The 18,841-nt window shown below is 36.1% G+C and overlaps 1 protein-coding gene across 10 annotated transcripts in view; it reads left to right on the top strand.

Moving 5' to 3' along the window:
- LRRIQ1 (leucine rich repeats and IQ motif containing 1) overlaps window positions 1-18,841 on the top strand; it is a 136,556-nt gene that overhangs the window by 89,169 nt on the left and 28,546 nt on the right. For 8 of the 10 annotated variants that reach the window (XM_067559858.1, XM_067559856.1, XM_067559860.1 and 5 more), the window contains one exon: window positions 9,824-9,865. The exons of 1 other annotated variant lie outside the window; for it this stretch is intronic. In XM_067559858.1, coding sequence (XP_067415959.1) covers window positions 9,824-9,865 — 42 coding nt within the window. Of the gene's footprint in view, window positions 1-3,302; window positions 3,419-9,823; window positions 9,866-18,841 lie in introns of those variants that run through there. One more of the 10 variants, XM_067559864.1, reaches the window with a different exon arrangement.

Below are 18,841 nucleotides of genomic sequence, written 5' to 3'. Positions count from 1 at the left end.
TCGTTCCTTGACCAAGTAGTATCAGGACAGCATTTCTGGTGCAGGCAATGTGACTTCAAATGGGCTTGCCAGAAGGTACTAAATTGGGGATGGGAGTTAGGGTCAAGAGCACACAAGAGAGCTACAGCTGGTGCAGTTGTGATACTACTAGGATGGCTTTGGAGCTTTTTGTGCCTCACTGTGACCTCCACAAACCAAAGAGTCTGCATGAGGGTTTCACAGAGTTGAGCTGCAACAGAACCTGTGCAGATGGGTTGCTTCTCCCATCTCACCAGCACCAGGCCAGTGTCTTCCCTTCCTGCCTGTTTGACCATGCCTTTTCCTGACTTGAGCAGATCTTCCTGAATCTTTTTTATGGTGGGATTTCCCATTCTCTGCCACCAGCCCTGTAGAGAAACAAGGTAGGTGAAGTAATATCTTTTATTGGACCAACTTCTGTTCAAGCGCTGTAGACATTGTCCCTCAGAGCAAGAAGAGGAAAAAAAAATCAGCTGACTGGTAGGAATCAACTTCGACTATACAACCTCTTTTCCCGCCACAGCCAGCCTGCCTGCCAGTCAGTGCTCCAGTGGAGGATTTGAATCCCAACCCCTCTCTTTTAGAACCCACTAAAAAGAGATCTCAGAGAAGAGGGGATCTGCATTCTAAATATTCTTGCTTTAATGTGGGAGGTAGGGAGGAGAAATTGTAACATCAATAGCAAAAACACATGTTATCTATTAAATAAGGGGATTGCTACTTTTGAAAGGGGATGCCCTAGGAAGTGAAACAATTAGACCATTTTTAGCTTTTTAAACTGGAACACATCACAGTAGAGAACATCTAGAAGGATTAAGCTGTCAAAGTATGGTACGTCTCTTGAATCTTCTCCGTTCTTTTGGTTGTAATTATGGTTAACAGTATTTAAAATAAGCCTAATGAAAAAAAGAAACACTGCATAGAAGGAAAATAAGTGACATACACTTTTTTCTGACTCTAGGTATACCGTATGACCAATATTAACCAGTATTAATGGTTATTTAAAGCATTGGTGTCATATTTGTATTTTATGTTCTATCCTTAGGTTGGTTACATTTATTTCTTATTTCTATTTAAATATACCTGGTACTTCATTTTTAATGGTTATTTAAAAATATTTATTGGTCTAAGGATTAATGGATGCTAAGCATGTGTTGGAAGGTAAGAATATAACAAACTAAAAAGAAGAAAAAAAAAGAATTTTGTCTGGAAACTAGTCCATTAAATGGAAGGAAAAAACTTGCACTTAAATAAGATCAACAATCTGGTGAACTAATCAAAGCAAATAAATGCTGAATTAAGAATGACATTTTGTCTTAATTCACCTTTTTCCCCTAAATAGTTCAGCAGTCTCAGAATGTTGTATGCTGTTATGTGCCATATATCTAAACACAATGGAGGAATTAGAATAGATTGGCATTTGTAATACTCCAACTTCTTCCTTGGTTTAAGTTTAAATAAGACCAGTATTTTTATTTGAATAGTTTTATTTTTAAAAATCATTTTGTTTTAATACTACATAAAAATTACAACTTTCCCTTCCCCCACATCTTGAGTTGACAAATTATTGAACCTGTGGCTTTTTATAAACTCACTGGGACTTCATGGAAAACTTTAAAACAGCACTTTTCTTTCTGTTCTCTTACTACCTTATATATTTTTCTTTCTACCTTTGTTCAGTTTTCTATTACAAATTATTGTATAAATCCAGAAGCTTTGGTTTTGAGACCTTCTGCTTATTCCTCATTTGAAAATGGAATTTTCTGACATCACACTAATTGTACTTGTAAAAGCTAGTGTGATGCCACAGATTTACCATATTGAGCTATTACCAAAAAGAGCAAATGAGCTGTGCAGAAGAAAACCCATTTTTATGTAAATCAGTCTATAACAAAGCTGTAGGGGGAACTGAGATAAAAGAAATGTATGACCCCACTTCTTCAAAGCATCTAGGCATATGTATAACTTTGATCACATGCGACTACTCATGTGAGCAAAACCTGATACATACTCCCTAAGTGCTTTATAGGTCTGAGGCCTTTGTAAACAGGAATATCTGAAAACATATTTTTAAAGTTTGTCATGAGATATCAGATCTTTCATGAAATGTCAGTGAACCCACTACAGATCTGTCATTGACTTTATAATAGGCCTGAAGGGGAAATTGTTATTAGTAAATATTTACAGCAAAGGAGCATGCAGAAGTCGCAATCAGAAACAGATCCATTTGTGTTAGGTGCTGCACAAACAACATATAGAGATCTGGTCCCCACTTTAAAGAGTTTACAATCTTAAGAAGACAAGTGATATGGGAGGAGAGAGATATGTATATACACCAAAATAATTCTAGAGAAGGTGAGACAGTAACTTGTCCATACATCTTAAGAGTACAAAACTCACGTAAATGTTGACATTCTAAATGGCACTGATGGGCCAGTGTTAGCACTTAGTAAAATTGTAATACATTTTTAAATGCACTCACACACACACGATAAACTGGCATTCCACCTTGTCTGGGTTTTTCTTCTTTTCTTGGGAAGTTTGGGCCTGATCCAAAACCCATTAAAGTAATCTGAGAGACATATCCTATGAGTTCCAGTGATCTGTTAGCCACTCATATGAATCAAATATATTGGACTGGATCCTCTGGTTCAGAAGAGTTCTGCTTAGATCAGCACTAGAATGGGGAGGGCTAAAGTAGCTTTAAGCCAGAGGTGGTTACATTTTTGTCAAATTTTTATTTTAATTGACAAATGAAAAATGTAAGGAAAAGTTCTGTGAACTTTTTTTCATTGTTGATAAACTCAAATTAAAAAAATCAAATTATTCTCATGATTTTTAGATTATCTCTACCTTAAACCACTTTTATGTCTATTCCTTCATCCTGGGGCTGCCTAAGGACCAGTCCAGTTCCTGGTCTCAAGTAGAGTAGTCTGGGGACCTTTGGACCCAAAGGGTTGATCTGACAGCTAGGAATTCCTGGTGTATTCTGTTATCTCCTTCTTCTTGGAAAACAACTTTAAGTCATGGGCCAGGGTGTGGCATAATCCTTCTGTGCCAGGTCTGTGCCATGATTCCACTTATGGAAATTCCTAGGCAGCCAGTTCAACTGGCCTTATGGCTACATTGCTCTGCTACAGCAGCACAAAGCTGCTGTAGGTAATGTAAGGATCTGACCCATTTGGAATATATAAGCTTTTGAAGCACTTCAGATCATCCTGGCCACCTGATAGGGAATGCATCTACCCATATGATTGGTGAGCCTCGTTCATCATTTCTCTTAGATGTGGAGAGAAGCTGTCATTCTGAGCAGCAGTGCAAGATGGAGAAACGCAATGGATCTGTTGGGAAGTCAGTAAGCATGTTGAAGATGTTAAGTGTCTGAATCCACTTCTCTTGCTTCTACTCAGAAGTGCAGGCACTATCCTCTGATGCCTTTATCAATGTCTACTCGCAGTTGGTGACCTACTAGCATAGAAGTAGATCCATCAGGGCACATCTGAACCTCCCAGAGCACATATACTCTATATAGACATCAGATTCAGTGAAAATAACTCATTAGGGGGCTTCACTCCTGAGTGTGCACAGTGTTCGGTGTCAGTAGTTTAATCTCTATTAGTCATATTGTTATATTGTTAGATATAACCTGCAGTTTGGAAATTTCTTATAAGCCTTAGTTTCTAATTAAAATACTGTGTCCTCTGTCATTTTATGATCATTGATCACTAAATTATAGAAAGCATAATAAAAGCAGAACCTGTTAGTTTTAGTTTATCAGTCAGTGTTTAATTAAAGAAATATGCATTAATGTCTCTATAATTTGCAAATGAATATAAAAGTTGTTTTCAGATAACATTTACCAAAAATTAGAGGAAAGATGATTGTGTGGTAACAGCACAGGACTGGAACTGAGGAGAACAAGTATGAAATCCTGCCCCTTTTGAAATGAATGGCTAAATTCCTGTTGACTTCAGTGGGTCCAGGATTTCACACATCTTGGCTGTGACACATCCTTTATTGTATAACCTGGGCTTGTCACTTAAAATATGTCTGCACCTCAGCTTTCTCATAACTACATCCTCAGACAGAAGATGTTACGTAAGTGCAAAATATTGGTATATTCATTATTACTAGGTCTAACTTAAACCCATGAAAACTGAGACTTAGTACTGCCACTTTGTCTTTAAATTGCTTTATTAAGCTGAGCCAAATACATCTGGTAATTCAGGAGTCCCTTTTTTGGTTAATTTACGTATGCACTTTAAAAATGTTTTTCCATAAGCATGCTTAACTACTAATTTCTTACATTGTAATATTGAAAGAAATTGGAAAATATGAGTATATGTAGTAAGTAAATAGCATTTACATATTGATTCAAATTACTAGTTGTTGTCTGGCTATATCTTCAGATGAAAGCTGATAGAAGTGTCATTGAGACTGAGATATTTTCAGTAACCTTTACTAGTGCTATGAAACAGATAAGCTTTCATTATAGCAGGATGTTTATGTCATCAAAAGTTAGATAAGAATATTATGAAAGGTAGCTAATACTCCTGGGTATTAGTTGTTTTCAGGCTTTAATAACGTAACCATTTTCAGTTAAAGCATATAAGAGGCTTCCCAGAAAGCACAAATTGTTTGCATACATTCAATTTCTAAAATTATCATCTTTTATTTAGATCTGGTCTAAAAAGCATCAGTAACCATGCTGCAAAATTGATGCTCTATTTTTTAACAAATGCTTTGCCTTGTTTATAGTAAAACTATAATCTCCCTGCACTATGCTTGTATGGCAGACTATGGGAGCAGTATCTGATTCTTATAGCATTGCTCTGGTGAAAGTGACAGAATAATGCATTTCCAAAAAGTGTAAGATCTATCTTGAGATGTGATGAAATGCATTAAAAAAAACCTGTAGTGTGGAAGGGAGTCTGTCTCTTAAAATCATAGCTCTGCAGCTTTGTTTCTCATTATCTAGTGTGAGCTCACACAACAGAGCTCTGCGCATTGAAATATTTTCTCATTTTAAGGAATTAATGGCTCTCCACCAGCCCTTTAACATGTAAAATGAGTAGGTTACTTGTGTCCAGTACATCCAAAAAGAGCCAGGATAAAATAAACATAAGGAGTTGGATATCTTGGAAAAAATCTGTCATGGGTTTGGGTTAATCATCTCCAGAAGAAATTCAACTTGATGCCTGAAATGTAAGACTTCTTGGAGAAAGCAGTAAAGCCTGAGGCAGTGTTGATCTGAAGGAGTGCTCTCCATGGGTCAGAGCTGCTTTGCTGGCAGAGTGCAAATCCAGTTCACAACAGCGGCATGCTGAAAAGTTGCAAAAGACTGCAGGGGCCTTACAGTGCACGTACTCGAGCTTCAGTTACATAGTTTTAATGGCCTAGTTTCTTATTATGAAATAAAACTTAAAAATGAAATCTGTGCCTAATTTGCCATTCTTCTTTCCATCAATGATAACGTTGGCATTTTCAATGATCTTGGAATAAACCACTCTTGAAATTGCTGCACAGGCTTTAAAAAAAACCCAAAACATTTTTGTGAGGTGAGCAATGCGCGATGAGTTGGCCTTTGAATATTTAGAAAGTGAATTCTGCATTTTGTGTTCAGAAGTCTATTTTAAACACTACAGTTAGTATTTACCTGAAATTCCAGCACTGTAAGTACCAGCCATGGAGATGTTGCAGCTTGATACCCTGCTGCTTAATTGTGGTTTAGGTCTTCCAAATTCCACTGGATTCCTAACTTGGCTGAATGTTTCACCCGCTTGTGCACCGTTCCCTCTCCTCCTTCCCTACCTACTCCCATTTCGAGACTGTGGTCATTTGTAATGATATTAGATGGACCACAGTAAGCAACTTGTGAGGTTAGCTGACTTTCATATGTTCCCCAATCTTCTATGCCAACAAATTTTGATGACAAACTGCCACAACCTTTTTAAGGCCCCCAGCTATTATAAAACAATATGTGAGTTTTGACACCTGGGTATTCACAGCTGGCTGTTATGGCAATTTACCTGGCTTTGGGAGGGGAAAAAAACTTAATATTTTAAAAAAATAGTCTTGCTCTAGTTTAAATTAATGGCTAACTACTGTGGACTTCAATGGGTGGAACAAGATTAGGCCCATAATTTCTGAGTGCAGTTTTTTATCATTCTTGAATAAGATAGCAGAACCATAATTTACAACATCTGAAGTTTCCTATTTTTTTTATTTTATTTAGCTTCTGTGACCAGGAGCTGAGTAACATAAAACAATTATTTTCTGCCTCTCAACCAATTTATAGATTAATGAATTGAGTGCAGAGTCAAAATCCACAGCTTTTTACACTGCATAAGGCAATCATTTTGGATGAATAGACCTCTGAGTACTAAAGCATTTCAAATCCTTTTTCATCTGACCATCCAATGACCTGATAACTATTTCCTGTCCCTAAGTAAGGTTGTGACCCAGGTCTTCGAGTGCAAAAGACAGATAATTTTAGCAACAAGTTAAATCCAAATGGATTTGGTTGAAGGGGTTGAGGGGGAGAGTAAGTTTGGTTAAATTCCTTTTTCAATAAAGTTTTACAATACTTGAACTTAAGTCTAGTTAAAAACAATCTTTGAATTAGTTGCCAATTGCTTGGAAGACGTAGGTCCATGCTATTTAAAACAGCATCCCAATGCAGAGGTTCTAGTTTTACTTTCCAGAAAGTCATTAATCAAAGAGAGGTTATCTTACTTAGTTTTGGATTGCTAAATATTCCAAATGTTTAACTCATTTACGTATGCAAATAGCCTTTTTTGACAAGCCACACAAAGCATTTAGGAATACACTGCATATTCAAAGAAGATCCCCGAGTGCCACACTATGTGATAGTTCACTTCACAAAAATGAGTCAGGAGTGTGCAGAGTTATGAATCTAGGTGAACAAATACATTCTTAGAAACAATTCCTTTGTAACTCTTGTTATGATTCACAACATGATACATTTTAAATCCACAACAGAGAAAATAAAGCATTCTATAGATGTATACGTTATGATAGAAATGCCTCTAATCATCTAACTTAACTGGTAAAATACCTTTAGGTGGTTGGATTAGGACAAGGAAGACCTTTACAAGGGCATTTTGTTGAACTGAAAATGTAATTGACTGACATCTTTTATGAAGAAATTTTTGGTTTTCTAGCCTGTGGATAGGCTCTACAGTCTTATGAAGGATTATTTGTCTTAATGAGGTCAGAGATCTACAGCATTCCAAAAAAGCTGTTTCCTTGTGACAACTTTTTTAATATTAAACACACATTTTAGTATTTTTTTCTTTTTTTATTACTAATAAAGTTGTGGATCAGCAGTATATTATAACCCCTTTTGATGATGTGAAACATTCTTTTAAACAAAACATTGACAAAAGACTCCAAAATTGAAACTTAGATATTGAAAATATAGTGCTATTAAATGAAATGAATAAAGCCCTGTACCTTTTACAAGATTCATATAATCTACACAAATAGAAAGTAAGCATGCTAAATTTAGAAGCTTTTACAAGGAATTGTAGGTATGGTTACAAATTATGCAAATATTTGAATAAAGGAATTGCAGAATAATATAATATCTAGTCAATTTTATATTTTAGGACTTATTATACAAGGTACATGTTTCAACTGCATGACTTTAAAATTCAAATTTTAACGTATAATATACAAACTTTTCAACAGTCATGTCAAATTTGTACATCGTTACTGTTTATAAGGAAGGTGTTTTTAGTCCGGAGTTATACCACAGTGCATTTTGGTGTGTGTGCCTTAATCCCTTTATCTTGCTTATGTGTTTATTCAAAAAGAAAATAAAAACAGAATATTGAGTTTCAAAACAAGATATTGAGTTTCAGGTTTTAAATAGACTTGGAAAATAATCTCATACTGTTCAGTTAATGCAGGGTAAAGAACAATGAGAATAAACTGTATTTTCCAATTGATAAACTTAGCTTCCTTAGCTGTGACTCAAAACTTTTATGCTTGTAAACATTTAAAAAGCACTGCGGAGACCATGTCCTACAATAAAATGTTACTTAGATGAACATGCAAAATAATTCTGCTTTACACGCATACTGTCAGGTTAAAATTTCTGACATTTCATTATAATTTCATAAATTACATTATTGCAACTAAAAAGCCAGCAATAAGGCTTGTGCTTGGGCCCCGTGGCATGTTAGATATAAAGTAATAAAAATAGCCAAGACAAGAGTAGCAATTAACCTCCACTTTCACATTCATGATACAAGAAGTGGGATAGGCTTAAGCTTAAGTTATTTAAGTGGTTTTCAAGTGCAGACTGAGCACCAGGCTTACTAAACTATGGAAGGTCATTTCTCTTAAAATAGTTACATCATTAGTGTGCTCTAATATGAAGCCGGTTGAAGCACATGAAGAGAAAAGGAATATTTTTTATTGTTATAGTTAAGGATTTAATTGCAAATATACATTTTATTATTATTTCTAATAAGTTTAATATATATATCAAAGTAAAATCTATTAAGATAATTTTCATTAGCAGCTGATAGAGGTTCCTCTTTAAAGAACGAAATTAATAAAGAATTAAACATAAAACAGTGAGCTATAAGGTATTAGGCAGAGAGTTCTGATTTAACCTCGAGATGACCTGGCCTTGTTTGTTCAGATGACAGTTCTAAAAGTGTTCAGAGAATATTCCCTTTTGATACAATTATTTGTTGCAAGCCCTGACCTCACTGACTGTCAGGGAGCAGGTCTGAATTGGCCCTTTCTCTGATATCGTGACATTGCTTCTGTTGCCTCGATTGTGACCTCTGATTGCAAGATACCCTTGAGAATTCTTTATAATAAGCGTGACTCCTGATTCTTAGCCTGATCTGCTTGCTTAGGTTTTTGTCGGAATCTGCTTGTAGTCTGGGCTACATATGTTAAAACATCACATAGTCTGTTATGGTACTATGTGATTTTTGTACACCACACATCTCTTTGAAACATTATTTTTAAATATACATTTTGCAAATACTAATATTTGTAAAACTTACCTAACCTACATTTCACAAACAAATTCCTCGTTCATTAGATGTCAGTCATCTCATATGATGGCTGTAATGGATTTTTTTATATCTGTATAAGAGTCAAATAGTTACTGTATCACTAATCAGTGACTATGAGTGTCTTATAATATGTAGTACAAGTTATGCAACAAGAATTTTGTCTTACTTCCCTGTTCAAAGTGGTTCTTGTTTCCAAGTCTGTTTGCCAGTATGATATACTCTTATTCCTCACATGCATCCTGGCAGCACTGCTAGGGGGTGAAATCCTTATCGTCATTGAACAATTTACTGTGTACAAGGAGGCAGTAGGGGTAAGCTCCCAGATCACTTCAAAGTGAGGTGAGTTTAGGTCTGCCTAGATGAAAACTGTAGGACCTGGTTAGAATCTGGGAGAAAGTAAGTAGCATTATGAGTTTTAAGTTTGTTGGAGTTTACATACCTTACTGTTAATTACTTTTTTACTACAATAAACTTTTCCCCCCTGTATTATTAATCATGGTAGCTAGAATCTTGAGGGAGAGGCTCTTCTAAGACTGTGCTCATTTGGGGGACTATGGTGCCATCCAGACATGTCTCTGCTTGCTTCTGAGATTTGAACGAATATTTTGGGGACTATGATGCACCCACTGATGACAAGTTTGTATGTTTTTATTAACATTTTTATCATCTCACTGCAATGATATATCAGTCTCTTTGAGAATATTTATAACATGCTGTTTCTAATCAATTTATTTTTCTTTCAGATCGGAGGAGTAGAAGAAATTCTGCTGTAATGCACAAGAATGTTAAGCATGCACTTACTTTCACTTATTAGAGTGTATTTATCTAAATGCAACAACCATATATTGTAAATATTTCTAATTAATGAGGGACTTTTTAATTTCTTGGGCTGTTATAAAGCCATTGTCATTTTTGTTCATACTATTTTGTGTTGCAAGAATCTAAGAGAATCTATCTAAGTTTTTATTTTGTATGTCTTTCTTTGTGCTTTCTCTTTTCTTTGTGACTTTCTTCAGCTCTGCCTGGGAGAAATCATGGATTCTGGGTTTTCCCAGACACACCCAAAAGCAGGCATGTGATATTTCCAGATTTATCCATTAAATGCCATCAGTTCTATGACAGTGATTATTACAGATAAAGTAGAATCTTCTTAATTGGTTTGCTGTGATGGAGAGAACTTTGTCATCATTTTAAGGACTTCTCACCTGAGATGACAGCATTTTACTAGTATAGTTGTCTTTAAAAATGTCAAAGGTCATCATATTATCAGACATTTCCTGTGCTGGGATAGGGACTGTGTGTCTTGCCTGCTCAGTGCCAGAGACAGGGACTGAACATGTATAATTGCAAGCGAACATTCAGGAATAGACAGTAATGAAACACTTCATACTTATGCACATATCACAGCTATGGAGGTCTTGAAAAATTGTTAGAGAGGTATAAACAAAGCTAAAAATAAGAGAGATTAAAGAGACAGGACAAAAGCATCACCTGAAGTTAAATTTGGTGCAGCCTCCTCAGGTTGAGGCTCTTAAATCATTTTAAAAGTGCCTACACAAAGGGATTATGCCAGATGTAAGAAAATGTTTAGAAACAACTGTAGTTGAATTGTTGCAATTCCCACGTGTAAACAAGTCAGGACTCTCTTTTCCAAACAGTTGAGGTTTTATTAAGGAACATTTGTAAAGCCCTTTTAACTCCTTGGGGTAGCAATACAAAATGTTACATGAGGGCTAGAAAAATAAATGTTTAAACGATTCACTGCCTTTCTCCGTGATTCCCCTTATGCATGGAATGTCCTCTTTGAACTGATCCATAAGATCTTGTCCTTCAGATCCCTCAGCAAGAACCACTTCTGCGATGATGTGTATAAGTCAGTAAATGAATTATGACTGGAAAGGAAGATGGGGATAGTTGGCATCTATATCTGTTTATAATTATGTACAAATTAAAAATATATTTTAAATGGTATATATTCGATTATACCCATCTCCACCTGCCATGTCACTAGTTTTCTTAGATGTGAGGTTTTTGTCTTCCTGTGTGTGAATCTGATTTAGCGCCTGTCGAAATCAGTATGATCCTTTCCACTGACTTCAGCTGAGCATTGGATCAGGCCTTGTTTGTACAGTGCATAGCACAATGGGAGGTCTGATCTTCACGGGTTCCTCTGAGTACTGTAATATAAATATTAAACAATAATCCTCACATCCTTTTTCATACGCTGTATGTGTGTAGAATTTGTATGAGAGAATACATAGTGATGCAGTGTGATATGACTTATTGCCATATGTTTTTTAATTGCTACATTTCTTACACTGATGAAGCCATGCAGAGTTATCACAATACTCTTCTCTAGTACAAAGAATACATATTTCATCACGACACAGCAATCATGACTCTGACCCAAAAATAAATGCTATTTCATCAGTAACTGAAATATAATGCAAAATAAAACCCTTCTAAAATGAAACACAAATATGTACGTATTGATCAGCATAATATACAATTATGTACATTCATAATTTTACCATACATTGATAAAGTAAACATTTTTCTTAATAAAATTCACTTATTCTAAAGAAACTGCGATTATAAGTACATACCAAAAATCCTTTTATCAAATTAATAAATGTTAAATTATAATATCTTAATTAGAATATCCTTTAAAACAAAATATTTAGATATTGAAATCAAGATAAACATACATAAATACTGTAAATTATTTTTTAAAAGTAACAATATAAGATGTGGTGAAAAATATGCATTTATTCATAAAAAAAAAATTGAATAAATACTCATCTGGTGTAAATCAGTATAGTTCTGCTGTAGTCATTTGATACCATCCCTAACTAATCACGTCCTTACTTTTAAGTACTTGGGTTGATGCAGGTTAAATATAGTATTGGCACTTAATAATCGCAACTTTTTTTTTTTTTTTAAAGTTTGTTTGGGTTTTTTTTTTTTTATATCCAAGTATTTCCTCCCCTTTCCCCATTGTGCCCGACCAAAAACATAAACTTTTACAATGATTACTAAGCTGGACAACATTCGCCAGCCTGCTTTCCCCACTTACTCTCAGAGAGGTGGAGGATGGGAACAAATTCTTCTGCTTTGACAAAATGGCTTCTGAGACTCTATTAGAAAGGAGACTTCTCACACTAGGCAAATTCCAACAACTCTTGTGCTTGCACCTGCCACCCTGGAACTTTCAGAGTCAGATCCAAACCGCAGGAAAAAAATACAGGCATATACTGAGTGTATCTGTATCTAGGCCAAAGAATAATCCTAAACCAAGAAGAGAAATTCCTGCCCAACCTCACTTTGGTACTCCAGCCTCACACTCAAGAGCTAGGGACAGTAGAATGAGTTTCCTGAAACTACTTCCTTCCATTCAATGACAATTCCACTAGTCATAAGCCTGTGCTTCAAAGTGGAAGCATTTTTCCATTTGTATTTCAAACTAAGCTCTGGTACCTCTGTTCTTCTTTTGCTACCTTGCATTTTAGATTACTTACTTTCACTGAACATTGGCTTCTGCTGATCTTCCCTGAAAGAAGCTGCTGACTTGTAGTATCTGCTAGATGCCTAGCTGAATATAGGCTTCAGCAAATTCATAGACCCTTTTGAATCACTTTGTGAACGTTCTTTACACTTTCTATACCTGGTCATTATTATCACTGTTATGTGTATGGGTGAGCTCCAAGTTTTGACATCTCATCCCTCTCTGATAGTTCTTTATAAAGATAAGATAATGTGTTTCAGCCTCTGAAACAGTCCATCTGTCTACCACTTTTTTTCCACAGACTCTGTGATACTCTTAGGGCAAATTTGCTCCATAAGATGAATGTAAAGCAGGTATTCTGTTGTTAGCTGAGTATGACCTAATATTTTGAAAGTCCTCCAGATGGCTTATTGCATTTGACGATTCCCTTAGGTGTTGAGACTGTGCAAATTGATCATCCTCTCCATGCAGATCTATTACTTACAGTCGAATTCAACTACCAGATGGCCTTAAAGCCAGTTCTGGTAGAGTTAGGGCAGCTTCTACAGACTCCCAATGTCCCTCTCTAAAATTCACGGAGAGACTTTGAGGAATTTGATGCATTTTTTTACCCAGAATTATTCTTGATGTTGAGGCTAAATCAGATGAATGTTTGGGGAAAGTTACCTCATCCTTCCACTAAGCACTTGTCAGTCACCTAATATAGTGGATTCTCAAGAGTTCAAGAAATGTAGAAGTAATTTCATAGGGGAGAAAACTAAGTTACTGTAATGAACTTTGTGGCTCATTTCTGGTTCAATCCCCAATTCAATATTTAGTCAGTAGAGGGCTCCATAATCCTCAGAGTATAGGGAGAAGAAGTATAACCTGAGATCAGGAGACAGGGTAGGGTGGAGAGCCAGAGGCCCAGTGAGCAGCAGGCCAGAGGCAGCATCATGGTAGTTGGGTGTGGACGAAATACCTGGAAGCTGGGGCTGAAAGGCTGACAGCTGGACTCACCCTGTTGCAGGCAAAAAGCCAGCAGTAGGGAGATCAGATAGTGAGTGTGAATAATCAGGGCACTTTTTTTGGGGGGGACATAGTTGCCTAAATAAGACAAAGCCCTTAATAGTGGGACAGTCCCGATAACATCAGGACGTTTTGTCAGCCTAGATACAGGCAGCAGCCTATAGGCCAAGAGGATAGGATGGAAGGGCTAGAACGTGATGTTTATACTGCTGAGTTGGACTGCCCTTAGGGGCTGAGTTGAGGACTGTTGGTGGTTTGATCTTTACATTGTAACAAAATCATTGTGCCTATGGTGCCGTTGTGCATCATGTTGTTTCTGGTGACCCTGGTAAAGCAATTATGTGTTACTTGAGGTGTGTGACTGTTGATTGTTTCCTTGTTCATTGTGTTCCCCTGTCAGTCTGGTATCCATCTATTGTCTCTTGTCTTATCCTTAGATTGTAAACTCTTTGGGGGTAGGCACTGCTTTTGTTCTGTTTGTGCAGTACCTAGCATAAAAGGGTGCTGGACTATGATTTAGGACTCCTAGATTCTATGGTAATACAAATAGTTGATAATCCACCAGGGTCTGGGTTATGTAGAACTTAGTGCTTGGACCACCTTCAGTATGTGGCTCCGAGCATAGAGAGTAAGATATCTAGAAGGGGCTGGTATGCCACAGCGCTTACAGCTATTCCAAACGTGCAGTATGGCCTCCCACACATCCATATTTGCCCTTCCTCCGATCCCTCCCATCCCATTTCTTTGATATTTTTCTGTATTTCGGATTGAAACTGAGGAAGGGAAAACCTCTCTGTCTTCTTTATGACTTCAGACTTCACACCAATCTGTTTGTGTAGCAACATGCAGCCAAATTTTTGAAGTACATATAACATGACAGCTGGGCTCCAAAATGGATTTGTTGAAGCAACATATTTTGAAACATAGTTACTGATAGTGATTTAGTTATTCATGTTCTAGCTAGGCTTTGCAGAATTTGATTTTTATTCTTTTATAATTTTGATTGATAATATTAATGTTTATTTTAAGCATTTTTTATCAATTTAAATTTTCAGAGTTGCAGGAAAGTATGGGGGAGCAGACAATAATTATTTAATGATAGTAGATGGTGAGATTAAAAAAGTTAAAGCTTCGTTGTTGTTAAAACATAAATTGTCAACATCACATATCAGAATATACAAAGTAAATATCCTTAAATCAAACTCTACTAAGTTCTCATGTAACTTTTTTTTTTTTTACTTTGCCTATCTAAAATTTCCATTATTATTGCTGCAAATATTTTTTTTTTAATTTCTGTGCACGGGGTAATTGACATTTACCAATAAAACTCTAATCCTTCCAAGCCTAGCTACACCACTTAAGTGAATGGTGTTCTAAAGTGATTTAACAAACGGCAATTGGCACATTTCTAACTTGGATGATGTTGATTTTTCTATTTGTCCACATATTTCAGTTCACACAGTGGACTAAGGTTATTGAAAAAGAGAAGAAGGATGGTCCAGTGCTTAGGTTATTGACTTGGGAGACCCAGGTTCAATACTCTGCTTTGCTACAAACTGTTTATGAGACCTTGGGCAAGTCAGCCTCTCTTTGCCTCATTTCCCTCTCTGTAAAATGTGGGAAATAATACTTTGGTATATTATATGGATAAATACATTCAAAGGTTCTCAGATAACATTGTGATTGTCGGTATATAGATGCAGGAGGGGGAAATCTTTGCCACTCTGATGATATAATTGTCAAATGTATTGTTTACATTGTTTCACTCCTAAAATGAGTATCTTGTATCTGTAATCTGGTGCAAATGTTTATGATCAGTTTAAATTATGGGTTATAATGGAAACAGTTATGCTTTACTTTGGCGCCACAAATGGTATTACCATGATACCTGTCTGCTGTTTTCCTTAATGCAGCCTCATAGGTTTCAAGAATCTAAATGGTAGATCTGAATGCTGGCACAGATGTTACAAAGATTTGATATTCATCCAGAGTACAAGAAATGAAAGACTGCTTTCTTTCTAAACCTTGCTTTGGAAATAGTAGCACTGACATTTTGTAGGGGAGGTGAATTATTCCTATAGATCTGGAAAGTTGCAGAGCAGTTAGTATCTTAGTATTTCAGCATATATATACAGTTTAGTTCTGTCTTATTTTTCTTCTATTGACTAACCATTTGAGTCTGGCTAACATGCCGGGTGCAGAAGCAAAAAGGACACCTACCATTTTGCCCCACATACCTGGCACAATAGATCTCCTTTAAAATGTCAGTGTTACAACATGACGTGCCAATATTTACCAGAGCAATGCTGAATATAAATGCCAGAATGGAGATTGTTGTTTTAGTTATCTATGAAGCAGTTAAAATGCATCTATTCTTGAAAAGAGAAAAATTCTACAGTACTCTACTTGTTAATCTTAGATTTTTTTCTCATTCCTGTTTCATTATCAAGGAGTAACAATGGTTCCCAATTTTAGACACTAATTTGAGTCATAGTATTCATCGCTAAAATCTCAATCGTTGACTACCCAAAACAGTGGCCAGGTCATGTTTTCTCAACTCTGTTTCTAGACCATAAAAAAAAAATCTCACAAACTTCTCCCACGAAAAATGTCTTTTGGGTATTTTTAATACAATTTAAATAACAGATTGTAAAATGGTGTTAATTTTACTATTCTGAGAAAACAGTTGTTTTTTTAGCTAAAATAAATTATAGTAATGTCGGAGAGAGCAGCTGAGATACAGTATTGAATGGAGGGAGGCAGGTCACAAGTGGAGAGGTAGATTTGCCATTTGTCAGGTAGTTGAAGCCATGTGAGTGAAAGAAATCACCCAGAGATACGGTATAGGGGAAGGGATTTGTGGTGGCTGCCAAGAAAATTGGAAGAGGGGAGGAAGAGAATGGCTTCATTTAAAAAAAAAAAAAAAAAAAAAAGGTAGGACTGACTCACTGAGATACTGGATCCTGGCCCTATTTGCATCATTGCTTTTTGAGGATCAGGGAGACCAAAGCATGCCTGTAATGTGAAACAAGAGAGCTAGGGAATGAAGGTGGTGTCAAGGGAGGTCAGGATTTGAAAAGGATGGGACCACTAGCGCAGGTGGAGGGATTAGAAGAGAACTGGATCAGGAGATTGTGGTAGATCTTATTGATCTTCTCTTTGAAGTATGAATGATCCTATGTGGAGAGGGAAGAATTGAAGGTTGTAGTCATCATTTTACTAGCTTCTGGCTATGTATGCCTCAATTATTTTCTCCAGGACTCTTGCTGTTGTAGATAAATCAAAAAAATCTGTCTACACAGTACTCCGTGTTAACCTTTTCCTTAGTACATTTGTAAGCTTTTGGATGCTTGTTGGTTTAGAGTTCATTTTCATAGCCAGATATTTTATTTCCATTTTATAGATCTTTCATTCATCTTTGGAAGTTAACTGGGTTCACTGGGAAACTCCTGGACCCCATGAGTACATACTCAGAGCAGCTGGCCTGTGATGCTGCTCACCATTGCCGGTCCTATTGCAGCTATACTACTACTTTTAGCATGCTGGGAATCACACCCCTAGTTCCAAGTGTAGATGTAGCCTAAAAGTCCCCACTCAGCACACTGCATACCTTCTAGTTGCCTGTCCCCCTTTAGGGAAATATCTAAAGTTCTACTGCAGAGCTGGGGAAAGCAAAGGTTCAAAACTCCAGATTAAAGACAAATAATATTCTAAAATATTATTCTCAATTATTTTTACTTGGCTATTAAACTACCCACATTGAGCTAGGTTCCTAGCACCTTTAGGTAGGTGTTAATAGTTAGTCCTCAGGCATTAAATTCCATCTTACTAAGACCGGAAAAATAATTGGCATAAAACTAGAGACCTGAAATCACCTTCAAATCTTTTTTTTACGTTTGAAAGATTCTTCTTAAATCAGACATAATCCTCTAGAGAACCATGTGAATTGATCCATCATTTTGCATTCTCAGTAAGCTGACTACTTGAATTAAGTCATCCTCTAGAGTCCAAGTTTCATGAAAAAGGTTGGACATGGAGAATTGTGAGGATCTTATCGAGCCGACAGAAGTTTATATTGATTCAAGAGTCACGCCCTGTCAGTGTGTAATGCATAAAAGTGTGTGTTGTATATGCTGACTGTTAATTGACAGCACCTAAAAATCACTACTGTATAAATGCCAGCTGTAAGAGTTTTCTAATCTGAAATTATTAAAATGCATGCATCATATAGGTAAAGTCTAATAGATTGAAATCTTAGAAATTATCACTTAATGTGTATTGTTTCAAGTATTTCTGAAATTAATTTGGTTTTCCTGTATTGCCTCATGGTTAGAGCACTGGACTGGTGACTCAGGAGCCCTGCAGTCTGTTCCTGGATCTGCTCCTGGTCATACTGGGTGACCTTCGGCCAGTCACTTTGCCCCCTGTGCCTTATTTTCCCCATCTATAAAATGGGGGGCAATGACACTGACTCCTTTTGTAAAGTGCTTTGAGATCTACTGATGAAAAGTATTAGATAAGAGTTCGGTGGTGGTCTTATTACTGTTACTTCTCTTTGAATAGTCAAAAGTTCCCTTTAACCTGATATTCCAAGAGTTGTCTGTGATTAGCAAATAGATAGGCCTGATTTTCAAAGATGAATACCTGTAGCCCCTTATGATTTCAGTGGTATTTATAGGTGTTCAGTACTTTTGAAAATCAGGCCACAAACTGTCAAAAAGCTAAAGAGTCTTAATATAAAAATGCTGTCAGGCAAATAACAGATCCCCAAATACATAATATTTAGTGTGGGTGATTTTGAAGATTCATGTATGGAACAAGAGTGATTAACATTTATTAATTTTTAATATATTATTTTTCTATATAAGTAAAGATTCAAGGAAAATATTCAAGATATTAACACTAAGATTTAAATGTGTGAATATCTTTAAGGGAGAGACAATAGAATAGAATTTTCTGATACATTACTAAGCAATGACCGCACGGTGTATGCCCATATAAGAAAACAAAAACAGTATTAAATGTAATATGGAAAGTGGCCATTGTGTTAAATAGCAGATGTGATTTAAAAATCAGTTCATACATTTGTCAGTTTAATGTACTTACATTTATCTTGATCACTTCCTTTTTTAAGTAACTGGATGTCAGAGTGTTTTGCATTGATATGAATAAAATAATTGGCAATGTTCCCCAGACATAACACAGTCAGAAATCCAAACCATACCCGTAGCAAATTATTAACAATAAT

Source organism: Emydura macquarii, unplaced genomic scaffold, assembly GCF_026122565.2.
Source record: "Emydura macquarii macquarii isolate MOO-44397 ecotype Brisbane River unplaced genomic scaffold, CSIRO-AGI_Emac_v2 contig_2205, whole genome shotgun sequence".
In the NCBI taxonomy this organism is placed as follows: Eukaryota; Metazoa; Chordata; order Testudines; family Chelidae; genus Emydura; species Emydura macquarii.
Note: the sequence above shows the minus strand (reverse complement) of the source record. Positions and strands in the feature narration are given on the sequence as shown.